The sequence below is a fragment of the Geotrypetes seraphini genome, chromosome 10 (assembly GCF_902459505.1).
Source record: "Geotrypetes seraphini chromosome 10, aGeoSer1.1, whole genome shotgun sequence".
Taxonomy (NCBI): Eukaryota; Metazoa; Chordata; class Amphibia; order Gymnophiona; family Dermophiidae; genus Geotrypetes; species Geotrypetes seraphini.
Window position 1 is genome coordinate 33,514,042 of NC_047093.1, and position 26,516 is coordinate 33,540,557.

General features: G+C 44.9%; 1 protein-coding gene across 1 annotated transcript in view; it reads left to right on the forward strand.

Moving 5' to 3' along the window:
• Positions 1–26,516, forward strand: part of MGAT5B (alpha-1,6-mannosylglycoprotein 6-beta-N-acetylglucosaminyltransferase B) — a 327,915-nt gene that overhangs the window by 125,426 nt on the left and 175,973 nt on the right. The window contains exons 7-9 of the mRNA XM_033961186.1: positions 13,407–13,574; positions 17,574–17,738; positions 21,230–21,399. Coding sequence (XP_033817077.1) covers positions 13,407–13,574; positions 17,574–17,738; positions 21,230–21,399 — 503 coding nt within the window. The remainder of the gene's footprint in view (positions 1–13,406; positions 13,575–17,573; positions 17,739–21,229; positions 21,400–26,516) is intronic.

A 26,516-nucleotide genomic window follows, 5' to 3' on the forward strand; every position in this document is an offset into this window, starting at 1 on the left:
GTGAGTTAATAACTTTAGCCTGTTTGTGTAGAACGTCAGGAGAAACTAAGGAGATGAAATTGCTCCTTATTCACAGATGGGTAGGGAGATCGGCCCTTGGGTCAGCGTGAAGGGAAGCTGCCACCCTAATACCAGCAATATGCCATCACGCAATGGTGTTGACAACAAGCGCATATAATAATTGTCTCTGATGAAGCATTGAAATGTGAAACGGTAGAGTATGAGCTAAGTAACTTTTTTCATTTTCAATTGCTGATGGTGAAGTTGAATTTTCACATATCACTAGAAAAAAAAATAAAACATTAAAAAAAATAACAAAATAACAACAAGGTGTTTTCGATTAACGATAATATTCATATTCCATTAAAGATACTAACCTGTTGGTAGTATCTGGTGGTATCTGGATGTCTGAAGTCCTTTTCCTTGTAGTTTTGAAACAATTATTGTATTTTGGGAATTTATACTTCACTTTCCTCTTGGTACAAATTTGCTTTGTATATTTAAGTGAGCAATTTTTCTCCCTATCCTATATTCAGTTCACATGTATATAAATCTCTTCATGAAATCTTGTTACTATTTGAGTTTCCGCCAGATATTGTGACCTGGTTGGTCATTGTTGGAAACTGGGCTAGATGGACCATTGGTCAGCCCCATTATTTCTGTTCTTATTGAGCTTTCAAATGTATTAAATATTTCAAATCATCATTAAAAATTCTCATTTTCCACTTATCCTTCTATGAGGAATGTTACATTGAAAACAATATTAGATCATTCCATATCAAGGAGTGAGAATCTGGAATGCTATTCCAATTCAAATATGACAAATATCAGATTATTTTACTCAAACCGTTCCAAAAATATTAGACTTCAATGTGAAAGTCCTGTAGATATGGATGCTATATTTTTTGTAGTCTCCTATAAATAGACAGCTTTAGAACTATCAACATTATTTCCTGTTTGAATGATTTCCTGGGAATGGACTTAAGAACTTAAGAATAGCCTTACTGGGTCAGACCAATGGACAATCAAGCCCAGTAGCCCGTCCTCAAGGTGACAAATCCAGGTCACTAGTACCTAGAAAAACCCAAGGAGTAGCAACATTCCATACTACCAATCCAGGGCAAGCAGTGGCTTCCCCCCATGTCTTTCTCAATAACAGACTATGGACTTTTCCTCCAGGAAATTGTCCAAACCTTTCTTAAAACCAGCTATACTCTCTGCTCTTACTTCAATCTCTGGCAATGCGTTCCAGAGCTTAACTATTCTTGAGTGAAAAAAATTTCCTCCTATTGGTTTTAAAAGTATTTCCTTGTAACTTCATTGAGCGTCCCCTAGTCTTTGTAATTTTTAAAGGAGTGAAAAATCAATCCACTTGTACCCATTCTACTCAAGATTTTGTAGACTTTGATCACATCTCTCCTCAACTATCTCTTTTCCAAGCTGAAGATCCCTAACCTCTATAGTTTTTCCTCATATGAGAGGAGTTCCATCATCTTTATCATCTTGGTTGCTCTTCTTTGAACCTTTTCTAGTGCTGCTATATCTTTCTTGAGATAAGGAGACCAGAATAGAACGCAGTACTCCAGGTGAGGTCTTACCATGGAGTGATACAGAGGCATTATAATACTCTTAGTCTTGTTAACCATCCTTTTTTAAAATAATTCCTAGCATATTGTTTGCTTTTTGGGTCATGGAAGGTTTCATCATATTATCTACAGTGACATGCAGATTTTTTTTTTTTTTAAATTTTTATTGAAATTTAATAAATATATAACAACTCAGAACAGAATGCAAGCGAAATACCATATACAAAGCATATATCGCCCCCACCCTGAGCTGGCCTAACTAATACAGAGTATTCCTGACTAAAACAAATAATCATACGCCGACAAATAAGCCCTCCACTCCCATGAGCAACCCCAAACTCGCTCCTTCCCCCCCATCCCCAACCACCCCACACCCCCACTCCAGCGTCCATTGTCCACCAAAAAAGAGGAGTATACAGTGCGTCCTTCAGCATATCATCCCCGACTCTAGAAGCCCCCCCCCCGCATTAGTTCACATCCCAGAACAATTCAAATAAGAGCAAATTTTTTTCCAGAGCCACTCTGTTTTTCATAATAACCATAATGCTGAGCAGCCAGGTGCTCCATTTGCGCCAGCTAGCAAAGCCGAAGAGACCAAGCCTCCCTGGAAGGGGCTACAATATGCTTCCATTGCTGAGCAAAGAGACATTTAGCAGCCGCTAGGCCCATATGAATCAATTTGGTCTTCCAAGGAGAGTCTTGTACATTATGTAACCTCAAAAGACAACTCTGAGGTAAAAATTGAACAAGATCTTTAATCCAGGTAGTCAGGGTATTAGTGACATTTAGTCAAAACAATTTTATAACAGGATAGCCCCACCAGACATGTAAGTAAGTGCCCCTATCCCTCCCACATCTCCAACAAACATGACTAGTGTGTGGATACATACTATGCAAACACTCAGGGGTAAGATACCAACGCATGAGCACTTTGTGCACATTCTCCTGTACCAGAACATACTGAGATGATTTCTGAACCTCCAAACAAATTTGGTTCCACTCCCGCTGTTGAAAAATAAGGCAAAGATCTGCCTCCCATTTGAATCTATAAAGATACTGTACAACACCCTGTCCCCAAAAATAGCGGTACAGAACAGAGATTGGCCGCAGTACCTTCCCCAGAAGGACCCACAGATTTTCCAAATGTTCAGAAGCCTGCGGTAAATCCCTACCCCATCCTACAGAAAGTATAAAATGCCGAAGTTGCTTATAAGCAAAAAAATCCCCCTGAAGATCCTCATCCCTCCCAACTAATTCATCGTAACTAGGGAACCTATTTCCTATAAAAACATCCCAAAAAGTATGTAAACCCCGAGTAGCCCATTGTAAAAATATTCCCCGGTCCTTCCCCACCAAAGATTGTGGTTCCTCCCGAATAGAGGCCAACGAGGAGACGACCCCCCTTGGCCCTTCCCATTTCCAAACCCTACTCCAAAAGCGAATAAGATGGCATAAAAAAGGGTTATGCATAACCCGCAACCGCTTGGTCTCAGAAAAAGATGCCCAAAGCCAATATTTCAACAGGCCCTGCGAAAGAAAACTCTGCTCCAACTGAACTCCCAATTTATCTGGCGCTACAGACCAGTCTGGCAAAAAACGAACCTGCGCCTCCAGATAATACCAATGCAAGTTGGGAACTGCACGCCCCCCCCATTCTCCCTCGCCGACCAAAACACCCGTTGAGCTAACTGAGGATGTTTAAACGTAAAGCTATCTATTTAAAATGTAAAGCTAGCTATCTTCTTCATAACCTCTAATTTCTTATTATGTCCTTCCCTCATTTATTGAATTACCTGTAAATCGTGCCGAGCTCTATCTTTATGGAGATGATGCGGTATACAAACTTAAGGTTTAGTTTAGTTTACCTTGCCATATAAAGGTGCGGAATGCTCTATGTAGGGATTGGAGAATCCCATGTGGAATCTCTGTCGGTAGAGTTTGAAATAAAAACAACAAACGCGGCAAAATATTCATTTTAATCACAGCTATTCATCCCCACCATGAAAGCCATAGCTCATGCCATTTTTGTAAATCAGCCCGCACCCGTTTAAGGATCACAACATAATTCAGGTCATATAGACGAGTTAAGTCTCGTGGCAGTTGGATACCCAAATACCTAATATGCCCAGCAGCCTTCCGTCAATGTCACCCCTAGAAACTCAAGATTTGTCCAAATTAATTGAAAAGCCAGCCAGAAGGCCAAATTCTCGAAACACGTCCATCAAAACCGGAAATGTGAGAACTGGATCCCGCACATAGAAAAGAACATCAGCCGCAAAAAGAGCCAACTGATGTTCCGTCCCTCCCATCTGTATACCTCTAATATCATCCCTACCCCGAATCCAACATGCCAAAGGCTCAATATAAAGAGAAAAAAGGAGAGGGGACAAGGGACAACCCTGTCATGTGCCCTGAGCTATGGGAAAAAAAAGCCGAATAGCACCCATTTAATTTAATACAGGCCCTCGGGGAGACATAAAAACTACAAATCCAGTGCCCAAAAATCCCTCCCAATCCCATCTTTTCCATTACCGCCCACACAAATCCCCACTGTACCTTGTCAAAAACCTTTTCAGCATCAATTGACAACAGCGCAATCTTATCCACAGAGTGTTGGGATCCCCACAATAAATGCTGTCCCCCACCTGTCGCTTTTGGATAAAGCTTTTGGATAAAGGATCTTGGTGAACCAATTCAGGCAACAGCCGTCCCAAACACAACGCCAACACTTTAGCCAGAATCTTGGCATCTACATTTAGAAGTGAAATAGGCCTGTAAGCTCCACAATTTAGAGGATCCTTTTCAGGCTTGGGCAATACTGTGATCCCAGCATCTCACATGGAAGCAGGTAGTTGATCACTATCTCACACCCCATTACAAATACGTACCAATAAAGGGCTCACTTGGTCCTGAAAATAACGATAGAACCAATTAGAGAGGCCATCAAGACCAGGTGATTTATGAGTCTTCAGGTGAGCTATCACACCGAACACTTCCCCCAGAGAAACCGGTTCCTGCAGTTGTTCCTTGGCCTGGGGTGCAATCAAAGGAAGGGGCAACTGAGATAAGAAACCCTCAACATCAACACCAGGGGCCTGCTATAAGGCACCATACAAGGTCCTGAAATAGGTCAAGAAGACATCATGAATATCCCCATCTTTGACTTTAAGGGAACCCTGGACATCTCTAATTACAGTTACCATGATTGCAGTTTGCCAAGCGCATAGGAATCTAGCCAACATGGTGCTAGATTTATTAACATGTTCGAACACCGCCTGTTTAAGCTGGGCTTTTTTTAACTCCATCTCCTCCATTGTAATTGGTGCAATTCTAAATGCGCTGTCTTCAAGAGAGCAAAAACCCGGGAGTCTAGAGTCTGCTTATGTTGTAATTCAAGAGCTAGGATATGCTCTCGCAATCCCAAAAAATGATTAGCCTGTTCCCTTTTGCGCACCCCATTTTACAAAAACACCCTGGAGTGTTGCCTTTAACGCATCCCATAACACATCATCCCCCCATTGTCATTATCTTGTAAATAATCTGAAATAGTCTCCCGAACATCCCGCAAAATTTTGGGGTCACCCAATAAAGAGTCATTGCGCCAGAATATCTGCCCCTGTACCATCCTGAGTCTCTTACACCGAATCCAAACAGGAGCATAATCTGAAATCTGAATTGACTCAATTTCAGCTTGGCAGATGGAACCCCAAATATTTCTATGAGCCCAGACTCCATCTATTCTAGTGTAAGTTTGAGTATTGTGGGAAAAATGAGTGTAATTCCTTTGAGGACCATGAAGCAATCTCCAGCAGTCAACCAACCCCAAGCCCCGCATCAACTGCTGCCTTGCTATGACAGCCTAAAACCTTTCTGCCACCTCTAGAATGATCTAAAGAGAGCTCTGGGCATACATTGAAATCCCCTCCTACAAAAATACCCACCCTATAAAATTTAAGTAACACATCTGTCAGTTGAGAATAGAAAGCCATCTGGGACACATTGGGGCCATAGAGATAACAACAGTGATGTACCCTGTATCCTGAATGTGTCCCTGGATTGCCAGACAGCGACCCCCTGCATCCTTGTAGACCTGATCCTTCTGGAACCCCACCCCTTTATGTACCAAAATGGCCAACCCACCCGTCTTATGAGAACCAACCACCTGGTGTACCCACACCTGCTCAAACATAAATAAGCGAAGAAGCCGCTCATCTTGAGGTCTTAAATGAGTTTCCTGAAGTAAACAAAAGTCCCAATGCAGCTTGCTCAACTCTCAGAAAACAATATTCCAGGACATATCAGTACATCCTCCCCCAACTTAGATCCCACCACACACCTCTCCCCCCAGCCCCCCCCCCCCCCCCCAACAGAAGTCTGCAACTGGCCAACCCTGCAGTCACAGCAAAGAAGTGAAATCCCCTCCCCCAGAATACAGCCCAATCCCCCAACAAAAGCAGCAACCCATCCCCCCTTTCACTCAATCAGCACACACGCAAAAACTCTGCGAAATCAACACCCCAATAAACCAACACACCCACACAACCCTTTTAACCAACAGCTACCATAACACACAGTAGTCCGGCCACCAGAAGAAAAAGTACCAAGAGTGGTAGGTCCAAATCAACAAACATGAGATCCAATCCCTCATGGCTTCCCTTCGTAGGCAGCATAGAGCAAGACAGAGCTCATATCAAAGGAAAGAAAAGAAACAAGTCCTGGCACAGTCAAGTGATTGCTTTTGAAGGCTAGAACAGGTCACCGTCTTCCAAAGCCCGGAAGGCCGCTTCTCCAGTGACTGTGAGGAGGGGCCGGGACGCTCAGGTATATTATTACATCCCAAAGAGCAGTCCTTGCTTCATCCACCTCCTGCACTTTTTTAGATTTGTCATTCACTGTAATCCACGCTCCAAATGGGAACAGCCAGCGGTACCAGTGCCCTTCCGCTCTCAATACTCGGGCCACCTCCTGGAAGCTACGACACTTCTGCAGGGTCGCCCAGGCCAAATTCTGATAAATGCTAATCCCCATATTATTGCAACAAAAGTCCTGCTTGTGTGCGCCAGTTGTAACACCTTTTCCTTCACAGCATAATCACCAAAGCAGGTAATGATGTCCTTAGGGCCCACACCTCTCGTTGGGCCCAGGCTGCAATGTGCTCACACAATATTAATAGGTGCCGGAGCACCACCCTCCACCTCAGTCAGTAAATCCACACAGATGTTACGGTCAACTTCCATGCAGTGTTTATATTCCTCCACCTCTGGCAATCCCTTAAACCGTAAATTGCAGTGGCGCGATCTGTTTTCCAGGTCATCCACCTGACTTTGCAGCTCAGATATAACTGTCGTTGAGTGACCGCAATCCGCCCGCACATCCACCAGCTCTTGGGTGAGATCCGAAATTTGCGCCTCTGTAGCTGACACATGGCCTCCAATCTCTACTACATCTAAGCACAACTCTGCAAGAGCCGTCTTCACATCCTGCTGAACTCCGACCATCTCGTCTTTCAACACTTGAAACTAGGATTGTAACAATTGTGGCGTAACTTCGTCCCCCAGAACAGTAGCTGGAGTCTCCTCATCTTCTGAATCGGAGGGCATGGGTGCCATTTTTTTTTCCGCGTGACTAACCCGCTGCTTTCTCCCAGTGATTTTCACTCCTGTTCAGCAGGGAATTGGAATTTGTCCAGGCGCTTTCGGGTGGCCATCCTGTGCTCCAAGTTGGGTGTTGGTTTATAGCAAGGTACTTTAGCTAGGAATGCTGTGTTTTCTAATAGTCTCCACGGCCCCTACGGAGCTCGCAATTCAGGTTGCCATTCCGTGGCGTGACGTCACTTCCCCCCAGATCTCTTTCTTGGGTGCTAACTCTCAAGGTGGACTCTAGCAACTGGTAACTGGAACGCGCTTCCGGAGGCTGTGATAGGCTGGAGCACGTTACAAGGCTTCAAAGAAAGTTTGGATAGGTTCCTAGAGGATAAAGGAATTGAGAGGTACAGATAGGAGTAGAGGTAGGTCATAGGGATAGTCAGGGACCACTGCTCAGGAAATGGGTCTGATGGGCCGCCGTGGGAGCGGACCGCTGGGCGAGATGGAACTCTGGTCTGCCTCAGCGGAGGCAACTTCTTATGTTCTTATGTTCTTAACTGTGTGCACTTGTGCAAGTTTGGGGGAGTAGCCCCTTTCAATGGAGGAAAACACCTTGGGTTTGATCCACTACAACATCTGCTCAACCGCATTTAATAAGAGAGAACACTGGAACCCATACACCAGATGCACACACATTTGCCTTCATCTATACACAGTCAGCCATGGTATATTTTGTTATGTGTTCTGAACCGGGAGCTTAACACCATCCTGACTTCACATTGAGAATGCAAACTGTTGTTCAATGGCTGTAAACGGTGGCATCTTGTTAATCTGAACAGATTATGGGAGTGCCTGCTGTTTAACAGAAAATGCTTAGCAACTGCTTAAACTTTCTTTGAGCCCTGGGGCAGGATGAGACTTGGACAGTCAATGGGTTTTACAGAACTATTTAAATTCCTGTTTCTGTTTCAAACTGTTTAATGCAAACTACAGGGGTTGTTTGAGAAAAGAAAACAAAGAGAATGAACGACATTTAGACTTGGGCTCAAAGGAAGCCTGAGGTCCTCGCAGTGTCACAACTTGGCTGCGTTGAACTCTGTTTATTTAATATAAGACAGCAGTTTATCTCGACTGACTCAACACTGATCTAAGTTGAAATGTTCTCTGCAGGTCACAGAGCTAGAGTGAACATATGTCTTTCTTTCTTTTTAATTTTGCTCTGACTGTGTGAAACATGAGATCAGCACATCCAGCAGATGAACTCAAAACAGTTGTGGGATTGTAAAAAAAAAGACAACTAGTCCCACCTGTACCATAGGTGTGAGCCTGCCTGTCTTTACTATCTCCCTCACCCATTTTTCTCCCCGTCAGGGCACACTGCCTCTCACCTCTACTGGCATGGGTTGGGCTTGGGCTTAGTTTCTCTTCATTGCATGGCAGAACTTCTAGGAGCATGGGAACAATGACTCCACATACACTTAGGGGGTAATTTATAAGGCGCCACCTAGCTTTTGGTAGCAAGAACACACATAACTGCATGTATTCCATCCATATAGGAGTACACACACATGTAAATAACTATTTCTGACTAAGCGGTATTCTAAAGTATCTGCATGTACTGACAGACTAAAAAAGTTGGGGCTTTTCTCCCTGGAAAAGCGGAGACTTAGAGGAGACATGATAGAAACCTTCAAGATCATGAAGGGTATAGAAAAAATAGACAGGGACAGACTTTTCAAATTAAGGGGAACCACACGTACAAGGGGACACTCAGAGAAATTGAAAGGGGAGAGGTTTAGAGGTTTAGATCAAACGCCAGGAAGTTCTTCTTCACAGAGAGGGTGGTGGATATATGGAATGCGCTGCCGGAGGATGTAGTAAGCAGGAGCACGCTACAGGGCTTCAAAGAATCTTTGGATAGGTACTTGGAGGACAAAGGGATAGAAGGGTACAGATAAGAATAGAGGTAGAGGTAAGTTATAAAATTAGTCAGAGACCACTGTTTCAGGCAATAGGCCTGATGGGCCGCCACGGGTGCGGACCGCTGAGCAAGATGGACCTATGGTCTGCCTCAGCGGAGGCAACTCTTATGTTCTTATGTACTTTGTAGATAAGCGTTCGCCTAGGTGGAGCATGAGCAGGGTACACAATTACGTGTATAGATTTTAAAATTTTATAATCTATGCTTGTTCATTTGTAATCTAGACTTCTCTATTTAAACCAACTGTATGATTGGTATAAGTGATTGCATTTACAATATGGGAGCGTTTTTTGCACCTTTATGGCAAGTTTTCTATAAAGAAAAGTAGACGCCTACTTATGTGTATAGAACAGCCTCCAAATACTGATGTGCCTCACCTTCTGGCAAGACACTGAAATTCTCAAACCAACAATCCCCTAATCAAGTCCACATCCTATAGGAACTCTGTGGAAACCTGGGCATATCTTTAGGTGGTCTGAAGATGGTACGTTTATGTCATGCCGGTCTACACAGGTAAACAGCTTTGCAAAGTTCTCTTCCAATGACTGAGCTACTATTTCCTGTGCTCAATAAGCTCATTAGTGTATATTCTGAATGATAGTAGCCTTTAACGAATCAGCCTCATATTGTTACAGTTTAGACTAGACATCTATAGGGGAGCATTTCAGTCTCTGAGTCACAAAGTGGAAGTGCTGCTCTAAATCACCTGGGCCGGATGGTATACATCCCAGGGTACTAAAAGAACTCAAACATGAAATTGCTGACCTGCTGTTAGTGATCTTAAAAGGGTTCCTGGGGAGATCTGGGAAATAATGGAAACAATTAAAAAAATAAAATAAAATTGTGGAACAATTATCGTCAAATATAATTTAATAGGACAAAGTCAGCATGACTTCTTTGAAGGTGTGAATAAATCTGTGGCTAAAGGTGAGCCGGCTGATATAGTGTAAGTAGATTTTCAGAAAGCATTTGACAAAGTTCCTCATGAGAGGCTCCTGAGAAAATTAAAGTCATGGGATAGGTGGCAAAGTTCAGTTGTGGATTAGGAATTGGTTATCAGATAGAAAACAGAGGGTAGGGTTAAATGATCATTTTTCTCAACGGAGGAGGGTAAATAGTGGAGTGCCACAGGGACCTGTACTGGGACTGTTGCTATTTAACTTATTTATAAATGATCTGGAAATTGGAATGACGAGTGAAGTGATTAAATTTGCAGATGACACTAAACTGTTCAAAGTTGTTGAAACGCATGTGGATTGTGAAAAATTGCAGGTAGACCTTAGGAAATTGGAAGACTGGGCATCCAAGTGGCAGATGAAATTTAATGTGGACAAATGCAAAGTGATACACATTGGGAATAATCCAAATCATAGTTACCAGATGCTAGGGTCAGCACCCAAGAAAAAGATCTGGGTGTCATTAACATAACATAACATGGCATTTATATCCCGCAAAACATTGCAGATCCATGCGATTGACAAATAAAGAAAAGCTGAACAATAACAGCGAGCTACCAATAGTCTGGACGTATTAATCTTTACAAAACATCATTCGTACAAGGTGTCATAAGAACTTGCTAAATAAATAAGACTTTAATGATTTCCTAAAATTCATATAAGATGCTGAAGTGATGAAAAGTTTGCAAAAAATTGGATCCATGAGGGCTGATTGATAAGCGAGCAATCGAATATGATGTCTTTTAAAGTGACAGCCTCTAAAATAGAGAAATTCATTGTAGACAATATGATGAAACCTTCCACCCAATGTGCGGTGATAGCCAAAAAAGCAAACAAGATGCTAGGAATTATTTTAAAAAGGGTTGGCTAATAAGACTAAGAATGTTATAATGCCTCTGTATCGCTCCATGGTGCAACCTCGCCTTGAGTATTGCAATCAATTCTGGTTGCCTTATCAAGAAAGATATAGTGGAATTAGAAAAGATTCAAAGATTTCTTGTCTTCTTTATGGCACACATGGAGGGGGATTAGTGAAAATAATTTTACATAACATGTTATAATATGGTATACAATATGTATAAGGTGATTGGAAAGTACTTGAAGGGTGGGGGGTGGGAGAGGGGATAAAAAAAATTTGTTCAGAATATTATGTAATAGATATAAAAGTGATATTGTGTATTCATTAGTTGTAACTCAATATTTTGTACACTTCATGTAAAATATGAAAATGAATAAAGAATTATAAAAAAAAAAAAAAGAAAAGATTCAAAGAAGAACGGCCAAGATGATAAAGGGCATGGAACTCCTCTCATATGAGGAAAGACTAAAAAGGTTAGGGCTCTTCAGCTTGGAAAAGAGACCATGCTCTCTTTGCACTCAGGACTTAATTCTGTATATAAAACCTAGAATAATGGCGGCAGAAAGTTAAGCGCAGAACTTAATTTTTTTAATGCGCTTATTTGGTAGGATTATTTGATCATGCCATTAAAAACTCATTTTAAAAAATTATAATTAAATTAATTTGAGTTCCACGTGGAACTCAGCAGAACACGTACCTGTGCCCAGCAGGTTCAAGTTTATTAAAAATTTGATTAATTGCTTATTCAAAATTCTAAGAGATGTACAAAAATTAAAATTACAAATTTCAGGGGGACAGAATAAACAATTTGGACTAACCAAACAGAACATACCGAAAAAAAGGGGGAAAGAAATACAATTGTTGATAGTAAATAAGACAAATAAGGAAAAAACAACAGGGAGGGTAAAAGTGGAAGACTTGAAATAAATCAGAAAATAAAATCATTAAAAGATCCTAATCTAGTTTACTAACAGTTGAATGCATCTTTAAAAAGAAAGCATTTTAACTTGCTCTTGAATCTGTGAAGAAGGGGCTCTTCCCTTAAATAAATGGGGAGGGAATTCCATGTTTGGGGCGCTGTGACGGAGAAGATAAATTGTAGACGTGTGTTAATGTTTTGGTCATTTGATCTAAGTATTCTTGCCTAATTCCTAAGTAGGTGTAGTTAGGGATGGAGTGTAGGCATGGAAAGGGTTAGGCACCACTTGCTGCCTACAATGTAGGCGATGAAAACCTATGCTTACATTGCAGGTGCCAGCAGTACTCCTGCCTACCAGCGCTTAACTGCATTTAGGCTCCAGTAAGCGCAATTCTATAAATGGTGACTAGATTCAGTGGCGTAGTAAGGGGAGGCGGGTGCGGTCTGCTCCGGGCACCATCTTGATGAGGGCACCGGCATCCCTCCTCATCTCCACCCCCAACGCCTTCCCATTCCTCCCTTCGCCATGCTCACATCTTCACTCCCCCCCCCCCACACTTTACTTCTATCTGTTCGCCGGCATGAGCAGCAACTCCAACCTGCTGCAGACGCCAGTGTTGGCTCTCCCTCTGATGTCGCATCTGGGTCCTGCGCCTAGGACGGGGCATCAGAGGGAGAGCCGATGCCGACTCGGGCAACAAGTTTGCGATGCTGCTCACGCCGGGGAAGTTAAAAGAGGTACGGAGTGGGGAAGGGAAGCACACGCACGGCGGGGATTGGGGAAGAGCGAGGAGAGAGCAGGGAGGGGCACCACTGCTCTGGGCGCCTCTCACCCTCGCTACGCCGCTGCCTAGACTTGATTGACATTTTACTAGGCGCCATTATTTATTTATTTATTATTTTATTTATTTATTTATTCAATTTTCTATACCGTTCTCCCAGGGGAGCTCAGAACGGTTTACATACATTTATTCAGGTACTCAAGCAGTTTTCCCTCTCTGTCCCGGCGGGCTCACAATCTATCTAAAGTACCTGGGGCAATGGGGGGATTAAGTGACTTGCCCAGGGTCACAAGGAGTAGCGTGGGTTTGAACCCACAACCAAAGGGTGCTGAGGCTGGAGCTTTAACCACTGCGCCACACTCTCCCCTTAATTAATAGAATCAGGCTCCCAGTATGCACTCTTTCGAAAGAACTCTGCTTATTTTCATTCAGTAACACCACGAAACAACAGCCTATCCCTATCAATTACTTTGAAGTCTATTTTAGGACCCCAGCTTCAGCTTTCCATCTCAGCTCATGGGCTGGTGTAAAAGCAGCGATGAGGCTGCACTGAATTCTGATCCTATCAGTATAACTCTTTGTCTCTCTGTCTTTTCTATTGACAAGTGAACTAGACTTCCATTAAGTACATGTTGAAAAATGCCTTCGCTAGTAGCACAATAAAATACAGCTCCTCTCAGATGTCTAATATTTTTACAGCCTTGGTTTCTCATTTTGCTGCCTTCTCTCATGTTGCAGTGGATGAGAGCGAGGTGGGGCTCAGACCCCTGCTATGCATTTTATGGTGTTGACGGCACAGAATGTTCTTTCCTCATCTACCTCAGTGAAGTTGAGTGGTTTTGCCCTCTCTTGTCATGGAGAAACCAGACCGTCCTTCCTTCTTTAACACCAGCTCTTAAACTACAGGTAGGATACGATGGCTTCCTTTCTGTGCAGCCCTGGCTGTGTTCCATTGGGAGGAGGTGGTGTAAGAGGATGGGGATAAGTTGGGTTGCCAGATTTTGTCCTCAAAAAAAGAGGATGTGTGGCCCCCACCCCATTCTGTTCCGTTCTACCCTAGCCCCGCCCTATTCTGCCCATAGCCCTGCCCCATTCCGCCCCCCCCAACCCTGGCCCCACACAAACCCCACTTCTTCAGGATCATGTCTGGAGGGCATCTGCACATGGGCAGATGCCCTCCAGATGTGGCCCTGAGCTCAACGGTTTTCAAAACCTGGACAAAGTGCGGGGTTTTGAAAACCCATCTGGACACCCGGACAGCTGTCTAAAAAGAGGGCATGTCCGGATAAATTTGGACGTCTGGTAGCCCTAGGGATTAAAATAGTCACAAGAGTTGCATGTAGTGGAATACTCAACACTTTCAATGGGATATTTCCATTAATCGGCCTTCCTGTTTTGCTGTGTGAGAGGGAGGCATGTGAAGGGCAATTGTATAATCTAGTTGCTCACGTTTACATGTGTATTATGTGTGTAAATGTTTAGAATATTAGGATTTATACAACTATTTGCACAATTACGTATGTAAAAGCTGCTATCGCACCTAAGCGCTACTCTGCAAATATCTGCTTAACTTACATAGCATGTGTTTGCGAGGGGCGTACACAGGGGTGGAGCATGGGCGGGGCTCCCACTTATACACATATCTTACGGAATATTGCAAGTTAGGTGCATTTTTATTTATTTTTAGTATTTATATACCACTTATAGCCCAAGTGGTTTACATTCAGGCACTCAAGCATTTTTCCCTATCTGTCTCGGTGGGCTCATGCCCTATCTAATGTACCTGGGGCAATGGTGGGATTAAGTGACTTGCCCAGGGTCACAAGGAGCAATGTGGGTTTGAACCCATAACCTCAGGGTGCTGAGGCTGTAGCTTTAGCCACTGCGCCACTCTAGAAATCAAAATGTAGTAAAAGTGAGCCAAGTAAAGTACAATCAAGTCATTGTGACATCACTGATGAGGTTGGCTCTTAGGCGTTGATGGAATGAGGCATTATGACATCACAAGACCAGCTCTGGTTATCAGAGGCTGACGTTTTTCACTCTATTTATTTATTCAGTTTTCTTTACTGTTCTCCCAGGGGAAGGGTAGGCAATTCCGGTCCTTGAGAGCCACAGACAGGCCAGGTTTTCAGGATATCCACAATGAATATGAGGGATAAAGGGATCGTGGGATACTGAGAGAGGTGCTGGGATGTAACACAAGTATAGAAAGCTAACCAGGTAATAAGTATAGAAAGCCAACCAGGTCGTGCATGGGCAAGACCGGAGGGTGAGGACTTTGATGGGAAGATAGGACTTTAATGAGAAACCAAGGTGGCAAGGGAGCCCCTTCTGGTGATTCAGACAGGTCGTGACCTGTTTGGGCCGCCGCGGGAGCGGACTGCCGGGCAGGATGGACCTATGGTCTGACCCGGCGGAGGCACTGCTTATGTTCTTATGAGATGGATTTGCATGCACTACCTTCTTGAGATGCAAATCAATCTCATGCATATTTATTGTGGATATCCTGAAAACCTGACCTGCCTGTGGCTCTCGAGGACCGGAATTGCCTACCCCTGTCCCAGGGGAGCTCAGAATGGTTTACATGAATTTATTGAGCTATTCAAGCATTTTTCCCTGTCTGTCCCAGTGGGCTCACATTCCATCTAATGTACCTGGGGCAATGGGGCATTAAGTGGCTTGCCCAAGATCACAAGGAGCAGCGTGGGATTTGAACTAGAGCAGTGGTTCCCAAACCTGTCCTGGGGGACCCCCCAGCCAGTCAGGTTTTCAAGATATCCCTAATGAATATGCATGAGAGAGATTTGCATATAATGGAAGTGACAGGTATGCAAATCTCTCTCATGCATATTCATTAGGGATATCTTGAAAACCTGACTGGCTGGGGGTCCCCCAGGACAGGTTTGGGAACCACTGAACTAGAGCATGACAAGGGGACAAATTTTTCCCCGTCCCCTTGAGGTTTGTTGCTGTCTCTGTCCCTGCCCCATTTCCGTAAGCTCTGCCTTAACCACACAATCCTCGAACACTTATGATTTTAAAGTGTTTGACGCTAGTGCAGATGTGGACAGAGCTTGCAGGAATGGGTCAGGGAAAGGAAAAGAACTCTCCGGGATGGGATGGGAAAATGAGTTCCCGCGGGGACGGAGAAAATTTTGTCCCTGTGTCATTCTCTAATTTGAACCCACAGCCTCAGGCTGTAGCTCTAACCACTGCACCACCCACTTCCCTTAGGCACTTGGGCACTTGTACGTACACAATTTCTATGACTGGGATATGTTTGAGGACCTAAATATTAGGTTCATTGATAGTCAGTTATGATAGCATAGCATAGTAGCATAGTAAATGTTGGTAGCATTCGGTAAAGTAAGGGCCCATGCTTCCAGGGTAGGATTAATTCTTCAAGGGCCCCTAGGCACACAAGTACACTGGGCCCCCCTGGCCCTGCCCCGCACCATTTATCTGTTTTCTTATTTACTTCTTTATTTCCACTTGTAGTTCTTTAAAAAAAAAAATTCACCCCTCCCACCCGACAACAATGACAACACTGACTGAGCTGTCGGGCCCTCCCCCTTGAGCATTGACGGATGGTAACGCGGCCTTCCGCTGGCATCAACGGCATTGCAGCCGGCTCAAACCCATGAAGATCCCGCGATGACTGCGTCTGCCGGAAGAAGTAAGTGACGTAGGAGGAGGATGGACCGGCAGACGCATTCATTGTGGGATCTTCTTGGAGCTGCGTTGGCCGCATTGCCTTTGATGCCGGCGGAAGGCCGCGTTGCTGTCTGTCGATGCCGTGGGGGGGGGAGGGCCCGATTGATTGGTGTTGTCAGGTGGGGGCCCGTTGCCGTCTGAAAAAAAAAAATTGGCATATTGGTAAGTCTTCCTTCAGCGGGCCCCCCTGACTATTTTGGGCACTAGGCAGGTGCCTATTCATTAATCTGGCCCTGCATGCTTCCCTAAAGTATAGGCTCATAACCTGTGCTCTCTTAGCACCTAAATGGAGGTGCCCAGTTATAGAATTGTTCCATAGGGGACAATTCTATAAAAAGATGTTTACACTAGACATCTAGAGGCAGTGGCATAGCGAGGGTGAGAGGCGCTTGGTGCGGTGGTGCTCCTCCTCTGCCCTCGTCTTTGCCCTCCCCGCTCCCTCCACTGCACGCCCCCTTCCCTTCCCCCGTCCCTCTTGTTGTCCACAGCCGCGAGCAACAAGAATTTCAATGTGTTCCTCACGACGCCGTCGTCTCTCCCACTGATGTCACTTCCTGTGTATGGCACTCGAAAGTGACATCACCGAGTGCCATGTTCATGAAGAGCACGTTAAAGTTGTTGTGGAGGACTATGGGGACTGGGGAAGGAGAGGAAGAGAAATCTGAAGACTACAGGGAGGGGGAGGGGAAGGGAAGGAAAGAGAGAGAGAGAGATGCCAGATTCACATAGGAATGCACAGGGTTGAGGGGAGGGAAAGGAAGTGAAAGGGAAGGATGCCTGATTTGGCTGGCCATGTTAAAAAAAAAAAAATTGTTATAGCTCACGGGTGTAGGGTCTCCCGGTTTGCAAAATGAAAATACAGTACATGCATACCTCCATAATGTAGGTGCTAAGATTTACTCCCACTCTCAAGCAAGGATAATGTGCACATCTTCAATCTAAGCATGATTTTTGCAGGATTTGTGCTAGTATTTTATAAAGAGACAAAGGCGCCAGTTAACTTAGCTCAATGTTTATGCCTATTCATTAGATGCCCATTTATAAAATTATCCTCCTCGGAACCAAACTCCAAATAAATAACAAATAAAACATAAAATGAAGCTTTTTTTTCTCTGCACACCCCTATGGTTTCTGAATTCCTATCCTGTCCAGAAGAAACAGGATTATCTGTGTTTTGATCCTTTCTAGGCAGCATTTCGCAATGACTTGTCTTCCCTCCTCGACCTGATCGGCAGTGGCAAGGAATCACTAATCTTTATGAAAAAGAGGATTCAACGACTGTCAGCACAGTGGCTTTTGGCAGCCCAAAACCTGGGGCAGAAATTGATGAGCAGATGGAGGGATCAGAAACGGGTAAGGAAACGCTTCAATGCCAGCTGGATGCAGTAAGGATTTTCTCCACTGTAGAGTCTGTGGGAAGAATGCTCGAAAAATCTGTATGCGTGTGCCATTTCTTGCAGGCACAGCTGATCTGCTTTTTGGCACCACCCACGCAATATTCAGAGTGGGGTAAACAATTCAATCTGGCAGAAAAAGTATTAAGTTTAGATAAATAATGTTTTAATTCTTACGGCCCCCCACATATCACAGCTCCAAGTAAAATGTTCATTCAGCTGTATTGTCCAGCTTTCCCCCCCAAGTGCTAAGCTCCCCTTTACCCTCATATTCTGATTTCCCCTCACCCCAGCACCCCGCCCTATCCTGTCTAGCTGCTTAACTGCCAAATCTATCTAATGCTCTTCTCACCCACCTGAGAACTCCCAGGATTTACCTAAAGGGCTATCCCTAGTGGTCTAGTGAGATGGGGGTAGGACTGGTATCCCTTGCTCCCAAATCTGTTTGACTCTGAGTACAAAATGGCACTCACTGACTCCTTGGCTGTAGTCTTGTGGTACTAGGGGTCAGCCTTCCATATAAGGGCAAATTTCTATTTACATGTGGCGATCCATACCATGCAGAGATTTCAAGTGGTGTTATCGGAGAGTGGTCGGCATGCCTTGGATAGGCCAAAAACCTTCATATATATTTCCTATTTTACAAAGTTAATAAGCATACCGTGTTTCCCCGATGATAAGGCAGGGCCATCAAATAAGACAGCCCCCCCTTTTTAGAAAAAAAATGTAAAATAAGGCACCCCCCCGCAAATAAGCCACCCACCGATACCTGCGCTTACCCGAATCGGGTGGTACGGTGGGTGACTCCGTGTGGTCCCTCCGTCTACCGTATTTGCCTCCATGGCTGCGTGCCGTGCCTCGTCATGAAGTGAAGAGGAGGAAGTGACAGGACTGCAGCGCGCGCACGTGACTCCGCGCAAGGAAACACAGGCAGCTTCCCTCATCCCTCCCTAACGGAGACTGCAGGAGTTTGTTCACGGCCAGAACATCCAAAAGTGAGACACGCAGACAGGTTTCTTTTGCTGTGAGCAATACCACTTACTGTATATAAAGCCTGTTTAAAATGCATACGGTATATAAACAATGGTTTCACATTGTCAAGTCCCCTCTGATGCTGCACTACAGAATAATCTCTTTACTGTGTTTCCCTGATGGAGAACATTGGGGACATTAAATGGTACAATATATGGTATGATGGATAAAGCTGGCCATACACGGTACGATTTTTCGGCCGACCGATTCTTCAGCCGACCGTTTTCTTCCTCCAACGAACGCATTGCGAATGTACCTATCGCGAACGTAATAAAATTCTGTTTTTTTTCAACAATAACTGTGTACTGTAGTCTTCTTCATGGGTAAATAAGGCATCCCCCCGAAAATAAGCCCTAGAGCATATTTTGGCCTTCCAAAAAAAAGATAGTGTCTTACCATCGGGGAAACAGGGTATATGGAAAACATTTAATTGTTGGATTTTTAACCAGCTCAAAGGCATACACAGATATTTAAAAATGTTGGGGGAGAGAGGGGAGGTTGGGGGGGGGGAGGGGGGGACAGAGATTTCTACAAGGGATTAAGGAAGTAATTCTCTTATATGACCCTTTGCTTACTTCCGCTTCCAAAATGAAAAATTATAGCCCTGCCTCTTAATTGGTGGCATTTATTATTTGAGTTCAAGTTTCAAGTTTATTAAAAATTTGATATACCACCATATCATTTATTTCAAGGAGTTTATGAAATAGTCAGACTAGTCATGGAAGTTGCATCACTTAACTTATAAAAGTTGCAAAACTGATGCTTCCACATGGAAGCTGACGAGTTTATGCCACTCGGTTTCCCAAAGCTGTGCATTTTTTCAATGGCTGATTCCACTGCACATGCAGGGAAATACCCTAAGGGAGGGGCCTTAAGCGCCTGGGCCAGTTAGGGCCTTAGGCCCCTTTCTGGTGCATCCCACAATATACCGGGAAGGGGAAGGCCCACCATTCTGTGGAGGCGGGCCTGCTGGCCAGAGAGAGTAAACATCCCTCCGACTGGCCAATGAAATAAAGGTTCTGGTGGGGTCCGGATGGACTTGGGGGAGGTATGCATGCAGTGGGGATTCTGGCAGACCCAATTAAGACCTAGACCTGGATTGTGGATCCTAAGAATATGGAATAGGACATTTCAAAAGCTTCCCAGTCAGAAAAATAGGGATAACAAAACAAAGTATGAAAAATGCTTTCCTCTCACCTGTATTTTTTTAAAGGACAGCCCTATGTGCTGCTTCATTTACTGCATCCCACGGTAATCCGTGTTTCATGAGCATTAAGGAGAATTCAGATGTATGCCTGTCATATATCACAGTTATTGCTACGCAGTATGGATGGCATAATTACCAGGAAACAGAGCAAGAGCAAGGGTGGTGGGTGCCATTGGTGAATCTTCAGCTATACGTATGCTCCCTCAGTTAAATTTCAGGCCCCTAACCTGCAGCCTCTTCTCCCTCCCCCCCCCTCCCTGATATTGATAATTAAAATCACCAGTCATGTCAGGACCTATTGTTTTCCTTTGAATGTAGCTTCCCCAAGAAGCTGCTGCTCTAGGTGGCTACCTTGTCTTGCCTAATGGTTGAGCTGGCCCTGCAAGGAAACAGTGTGCGGGGATGGAAGCTTTAAATGGGGAACTGAGCTCAATGACTCTTCAACCATCCCGTGTCTGTTGAAAGGGTTATTGTTTGAATGTGGAAGTCTCGTTTCCTGTTTCCTGACATTTATTAGATTACAAAGTTTTAAGAGTTTCCTTGACCTGAGCAATTGAATACTGCTTGTATTTCTTTCATCTATTGACCCGCCAGTGGCATAGTAAGGGAGGGGGGCAGGAGGGGGGCAAACTGCCCTGGGCACTGTGTCGGTGGGAGCGCTGGAATCTCTCCACCACACCATGTTCGTGCCATCTCTTCCCCCCCCAACCCATACCTCTGTAGATTTTCGCTAGCGCAAGCAACTTCTCCTGCCTGTTACTCGTGCCAGCCTGGTTCCCCTCCGAATCATTTCTGGATCAAGGAATTAGGAAGTGACATCAGAGGGAAATCCAAAGCTGGAGCGTGGAGCATGCTGGAGAAAAGCCACTCGCATTGGTGATGATTAAGCGGTATGGGGGGGGGGGAGAGCTTGAGTGTGGAGTGGGGGTGGGAAGAAGTAGGGGGGCGCAGAAGGAATTGGGACATAGGAGAGCACAAATGAAGAGTGGGGGGTGGGGAGAAGCGGGGGGGGGGGGGGCGTGGAAAGGAGGTGGGTGCCTCCTACCCTTACTACGTCAATGCCAGCAGCCACATTTTAACAAAATGGCATGATCAGAAGGATTCTTTCTATTCATGCTCTCTGTTACCCCGCTCCCCCAAATCTCCTCTTTTCTGTTTTCTCCCATTTCTATTGCATCTTCTCATCTTTGATCTTTCTTCCACCTTCACAGATACTAGTTCACATCGGCTTCCTGACTGAAGAAGCAGGAGATGTGTTCAGCCCGAGGGTGTTGAAGGGAGGTCCTCTGGGAGAGATGGTCCAGTGGGCAGATATCTTGGCTGCCCTCTTTATGTTGGGTCACAGCCTGAAAATTACTGTCTCCTTAAAAGAGTTACAGAGGTGAGTGTGTGTCTACTCGTGGTAGATGCCTGGAATATCCTCCCAGTAGAGGTGCTGAGGACAAAAGCTGTGATGGGATTCAAAGACACGTAGGATAAACAAACCCTATATAGAAAGAAGTTGGAATCAATGTGAACTTAAAGGACCTTCACATTTTAAACAAGACATAGAGAGGTATAACCTGCACAGAGCAGCTGGTGCATTTCTGGATGCCTTGGGCAGACTGGGTGAACTATACAGGTCTTCGTCTTCCGTCATTGAATAACTTACTATATTGCAAACTGTCTTTCCCAAACGTTCTTCATCTTTCAGTAGTGTGATTTATTCTTTTAAACCCATTTGTCACATAAAACTGCATTGCAGATGAATAATAGTCTAAATCAAGGGCCAGGTTTGTGGGTATTAGATAGAACTAAAAGTGGTCTACTTTTTTCATCAGTCCTGCCCAATATAGATTGTGCTTGTGCCATCCTTAGCAGTCTGAAATATCCCCACCTCCACTAAGAGATTAGCAAAAGGATTACATGAACCAGGATGCAGAGAAGTGGGAAGGGTCCATCTGTCTGTCTCTCTGTTTGTTTGACTGAATGCATGCTTGTTTGCTTTTGCAACAAAGGCAGGAATTGCGGGAACCAGATGCTAGTGGTGTGGTGGGCTAGCCAGGCCTGACTATTAGAAGAGGTGCAGTCAGTCGTTGCTGTGGGGACCTCAATCTCTGAGACACTCACAAGCAAAAAGAAAAGCTACACAGCAGCAAAATCTTCTGCCTGACAGATGGAAAAAGTTTTTACTGGGAAGAAGTGGGACTGAAGCTGCAGTGGAAAAGCCACACAAACATCCATATAAGGTTATAAAAAGCTGGGGGAGGGAAGGGAGTATGAAAATAAGGAGGGAGAGAAAGTGCAAGGAGAAGGGGGATGGATGAGAGCAGGAGAAAGAAGATAGGGTATTTAATGGAGGGGAGTGGGAAATGGAAGGGGTGGGAGGCTTAGGAAGTAAGTGGAGGAGACACAGCATGAGAGGAGGGGGGACAGAACAGTTATATGCTAAGAGATAGAAATATACACTGCTTGACATTCCCCCCCTATATACACACATGCATCCCACACCCTTACATCCCCCTACATCCTCACATGTTTTCCTATGCTGCTATACTCCCACCCATATCCACACATCCCACCCTCTTCACACATAGGGTTACCATATTTCTTCCTGCAAAAAAGAGGACACGTGGCCCCGCCCCAGCCCCACCCCAGCCCCGCCCCATTCTGCTCCAGTCCCACCCCATTCTGTCCTAGCCTGCACCCACACAAACCTATTGTCCTCTTCTTCCTGAGCTTGGGGCCGCATCTGGAGGGCCTCCAAGTTGGTTGTCATTTATAGAGCAGAGTTTAGTGCTGGGATTTACGCCCAACTTTGGGCATGAGGATTTACTCCAAATAAAAACTGGTAAATCCTTGTGCGTAAATTAGGCACGGATCACCCAAAGTTTATAACAGCATTTGCATCTTTAGTGCATCTTTAGCTCCTCTCATGGCCATGCCCCCTTTTCAGTTGCATTCTAAAAGATTTAAGCACACGTCCTAGCAAGATGTGCACCTACATCCAAATTGTTTTTAATTGGTGCCAATGATTGTTAACACTCAATTATTGGCACTAATTGGCTTCTTACTCAATTAAATTGCATGTGCGTATTGGGCCCATGCCCAAATTTGCATGCATAACTTTGAACGCCATTTATAGAATCTGGGAGAAAAAGTGCGCATTTTTCAATTTAATAGTATTCTATTCATGATTCATATAGTGCAAACACAGGAAGAACAATACAAAGCAGACAGCAAAGGCCAACCGATGTGTGTTGATAAAATTTACTACAAAACCTGGCATGGGCTGTGTTTCAGCCAAAAGACCTGCCTCAGGAGTTCCTGTCCTCTCTGACCTCCTTCGCCTTCTGTGGGGGAAGTGAGAAGGTGAAGGACGTCACATCACCTGCATAATCTCCCATGGAATCAAAACATAAAAACAATCATGGAAATGGACCATCAAATGTGGGATATATCATATCCCAGGCTTTTGTCATCATCAGACAAAAATCAGAAGTCTTTCTCTCGTTCTGCATATCACCTCTGTAGTATCAAATGCGTTTTAGTTCACCAGTTATATGATATATACAGTATATATATATATTTACTATTGCAGCTAAGGGCTCCTTTTATCAAGGTGCGCTACGGGGGTTAGCGCGTCAGATATTTCATCACGCGTTAACCCCCGCGGCACACCAAAAAACTAATGCCTCGTCAATGGAGGCATTAGTGACTAGCGCGGCAGGCGGTTGAACACGCGGTATTTTGACTTCTTTTCATTTAGATTGTTAGTACAGGATTACTGTAATGTTCTTTATCTTTCGATTTCTAAGCAAAACATAAAAAGGTTGCAGATCATTCAAAATACTGTGGTGAAACAAATTGATCACATATCGCAGTATTACCACAGATTACTGTATTTTCACGCATATAACGCGCACGTTATACACGATTTTACAAACTGAGTATAACCATGCGTGTTATATTCATGAGCGCATTGTACACATTTTTTTTACATAGTTTCCCCCCCCCCCCGACGTCAGATTCACCCCGCAGGACCGCTCGCACCCCCACCCCCACCCCGAAGGACCGCTCGCACTCGCACCCGCACCCCCACCCCGAAGGACCGCTCACACCCCCACAGCCTCCCCACCCCACCCCCCATCATGGAGAAGCTGCCTACCGTTGTCCTGCTGCTTCCTCTGCCGGCGGTCCCGCCCCTTCTCTGAGCCCTGCATCTGCACTGCTTCCTCTTCCTGCGGTCCCGCCCTTTCTCTGATGCAGGGCTCAGAGAAGGGGCGGGACCGCCGGTAGAGGAAGCAGCAGGACAACGGTAGGCAGCTTCTCCATGATGGGGGGGGGTGGGATGGGGAGGCTGTGGGGTGCGAGCGGTCCTTCGGGGTGGGGGTGCAGGTGCGAGTGCGAGCGGTCCTTCGGGGTGGGGGTACGAACGGTCCTGCGGGGGGGTGAATCGGCCGTCGGGGGGGGGGCATCAGGCTTTCAGGGTGGGGATAGGACTTCAAGAGGGGACAGGACTTCAAGGGGGAGAGGAGAGTCGGGGCGGGCGAAAGGAGAGTTGGGGCGGCCAGAGGAGAGTCGGGGTGGGCGCTGTATATAAAAATTTCTTTACATAAATTACAGTTTCCCGCGCGCTATACCCGTGTGCACGTTTTACACGGGTGCGCGGTATATGAGTGAAAATACGGTACACTGGCTGACACTGGAAGCTAGAGTAATTTTCAAGTTCAGTTGTAGATGTTTTAAAGCCTTGAATGGACTTTTGCCCAGTTATCTTTTTGACCATTTCAAATTTGTAAACAGGAAACATTTACGCAAAGTACGATTCTTTGATTTTCCATCTGTAAAGGGATGTAGACAATTTTTGGGTAAAATGTTATCATACTAGGCGGCTATGTGGGAGAAACAAGTCAGCACTCACATATCATTTTCCACTTCCTATTTGGCTTTTAGAAGAATGTTGAAAACATATTTGTTTGGCAAATATTTTGACTAATTTGCTATGATCATACTATGTTGGTTAGTATTTCTTGATTTGTGAACCACACAGAACCGTGAGGTAATGGCGGTATATAAGAATCTATGTTATGTTTGTTATGTTATATACACACCTATAGAAACATAGAAACATAGAAGATGACGGCAGAAAAGGGCTACAGCCCCCTGTCTATGCCCTAATTAACCAATTTCCTTATCTTGACCCTCGTAGGGATCCCACATGGGCATCCCATTTATTCTTAAAGTCTGGCACGCTGTCTGCCTCGATCACCTGCACTGGAAGCTTGTTCCAATGATCAACCACTCTCTCTGTGAAGAAATACTTTCTGGTGTCTGCAGCAGCCGCTCTCTCCTCCTCTCCCTATTGGCTAAGGCTCTTAACATTTGCATCTCCTCTTCCTATAGGCTAAGGCTCTTTACACCTGCATTGTGATGTCATAGAACTTTCTGATTATAGAAACATGATGGCAGATAAAGGCCAAATGACCCATCATAGAAACATAGAAGATGACGGCAGAAAAGGGCTACAGCCCATCAAGTCTGCCCACTCTGCTTACCCACCCCCTGTCTATGCCCTAATGACCCAATTTCCTTATCTTGACCCTCATAGGGATCCCACATGGGTATCCCATTTATTCTTAAAGTCTGGCACGCTGTCTGCCTCGATCACCTGCACTGGAAGCTTGTTCCAATGATCAACCACTCTCTCTGTGAAGAAATACTTTCTAGTGTTGCCATGAAATTTTCCGCCCCTGAGTTTGAGCGGGTACCCTCTTGTGGCCGAGGATCCCTTGAGAAAGAAAATATCATCTTCCACTTCGACACGTCCCGTGAGGTACTTAAATGTTTCGATCATGTCTCCCCTCTCCCTACGTGCCTCGAGAGTGTAGAGCTGCAATTTGTTCAGTCTCTCTTCGTACGAGAGACCCTTGAGCCCCGAGATCATCCTGGTGGCCGTCCGCTGATCCGATTCAATTCTGCGCACATCTTTACTGTAATGTGGCCTCCAGAATTGCACACAGTACTCCAGATGAGGTCTCCCCATGGCCCTGTACAACGGCATTATGACTTCAGGCTTTCGGCTGCGCATATTTCAGGTGAGCATGCACATGGTTGAAGTCTGGGCGGAACATGGGCAGGTGCAAACATATGCATGTAACTTATAGAATACTATAAGTTATTTGTATATCTCTGGAATGGTGATGGGATAATCGCGCGCCAGACACCAGCTTGCCGACAATCGAGCGCTGATAATTTGGCGCAAGAAAGAAGCATACCATGGGAAAACTTTGTTTTAAAGAGCTCCGACGAGGGGTGTGGGGGGAACCCCCCCCCACTTTACTGCATAGTGTTCGCGCTGCTGTTGGGGGGGTGCAACCCCCCCCCATTATAGAGAAAACAGAACTTTTCCCGAAAAAAATCAGAAAAAGTTCCATTTCCTCTATAATGGAGGGTTCCAACCCCCCACCCACCCCCAACAGCAGCGCAAACACTATACAGTAAAGTGTTTGTGTGTGT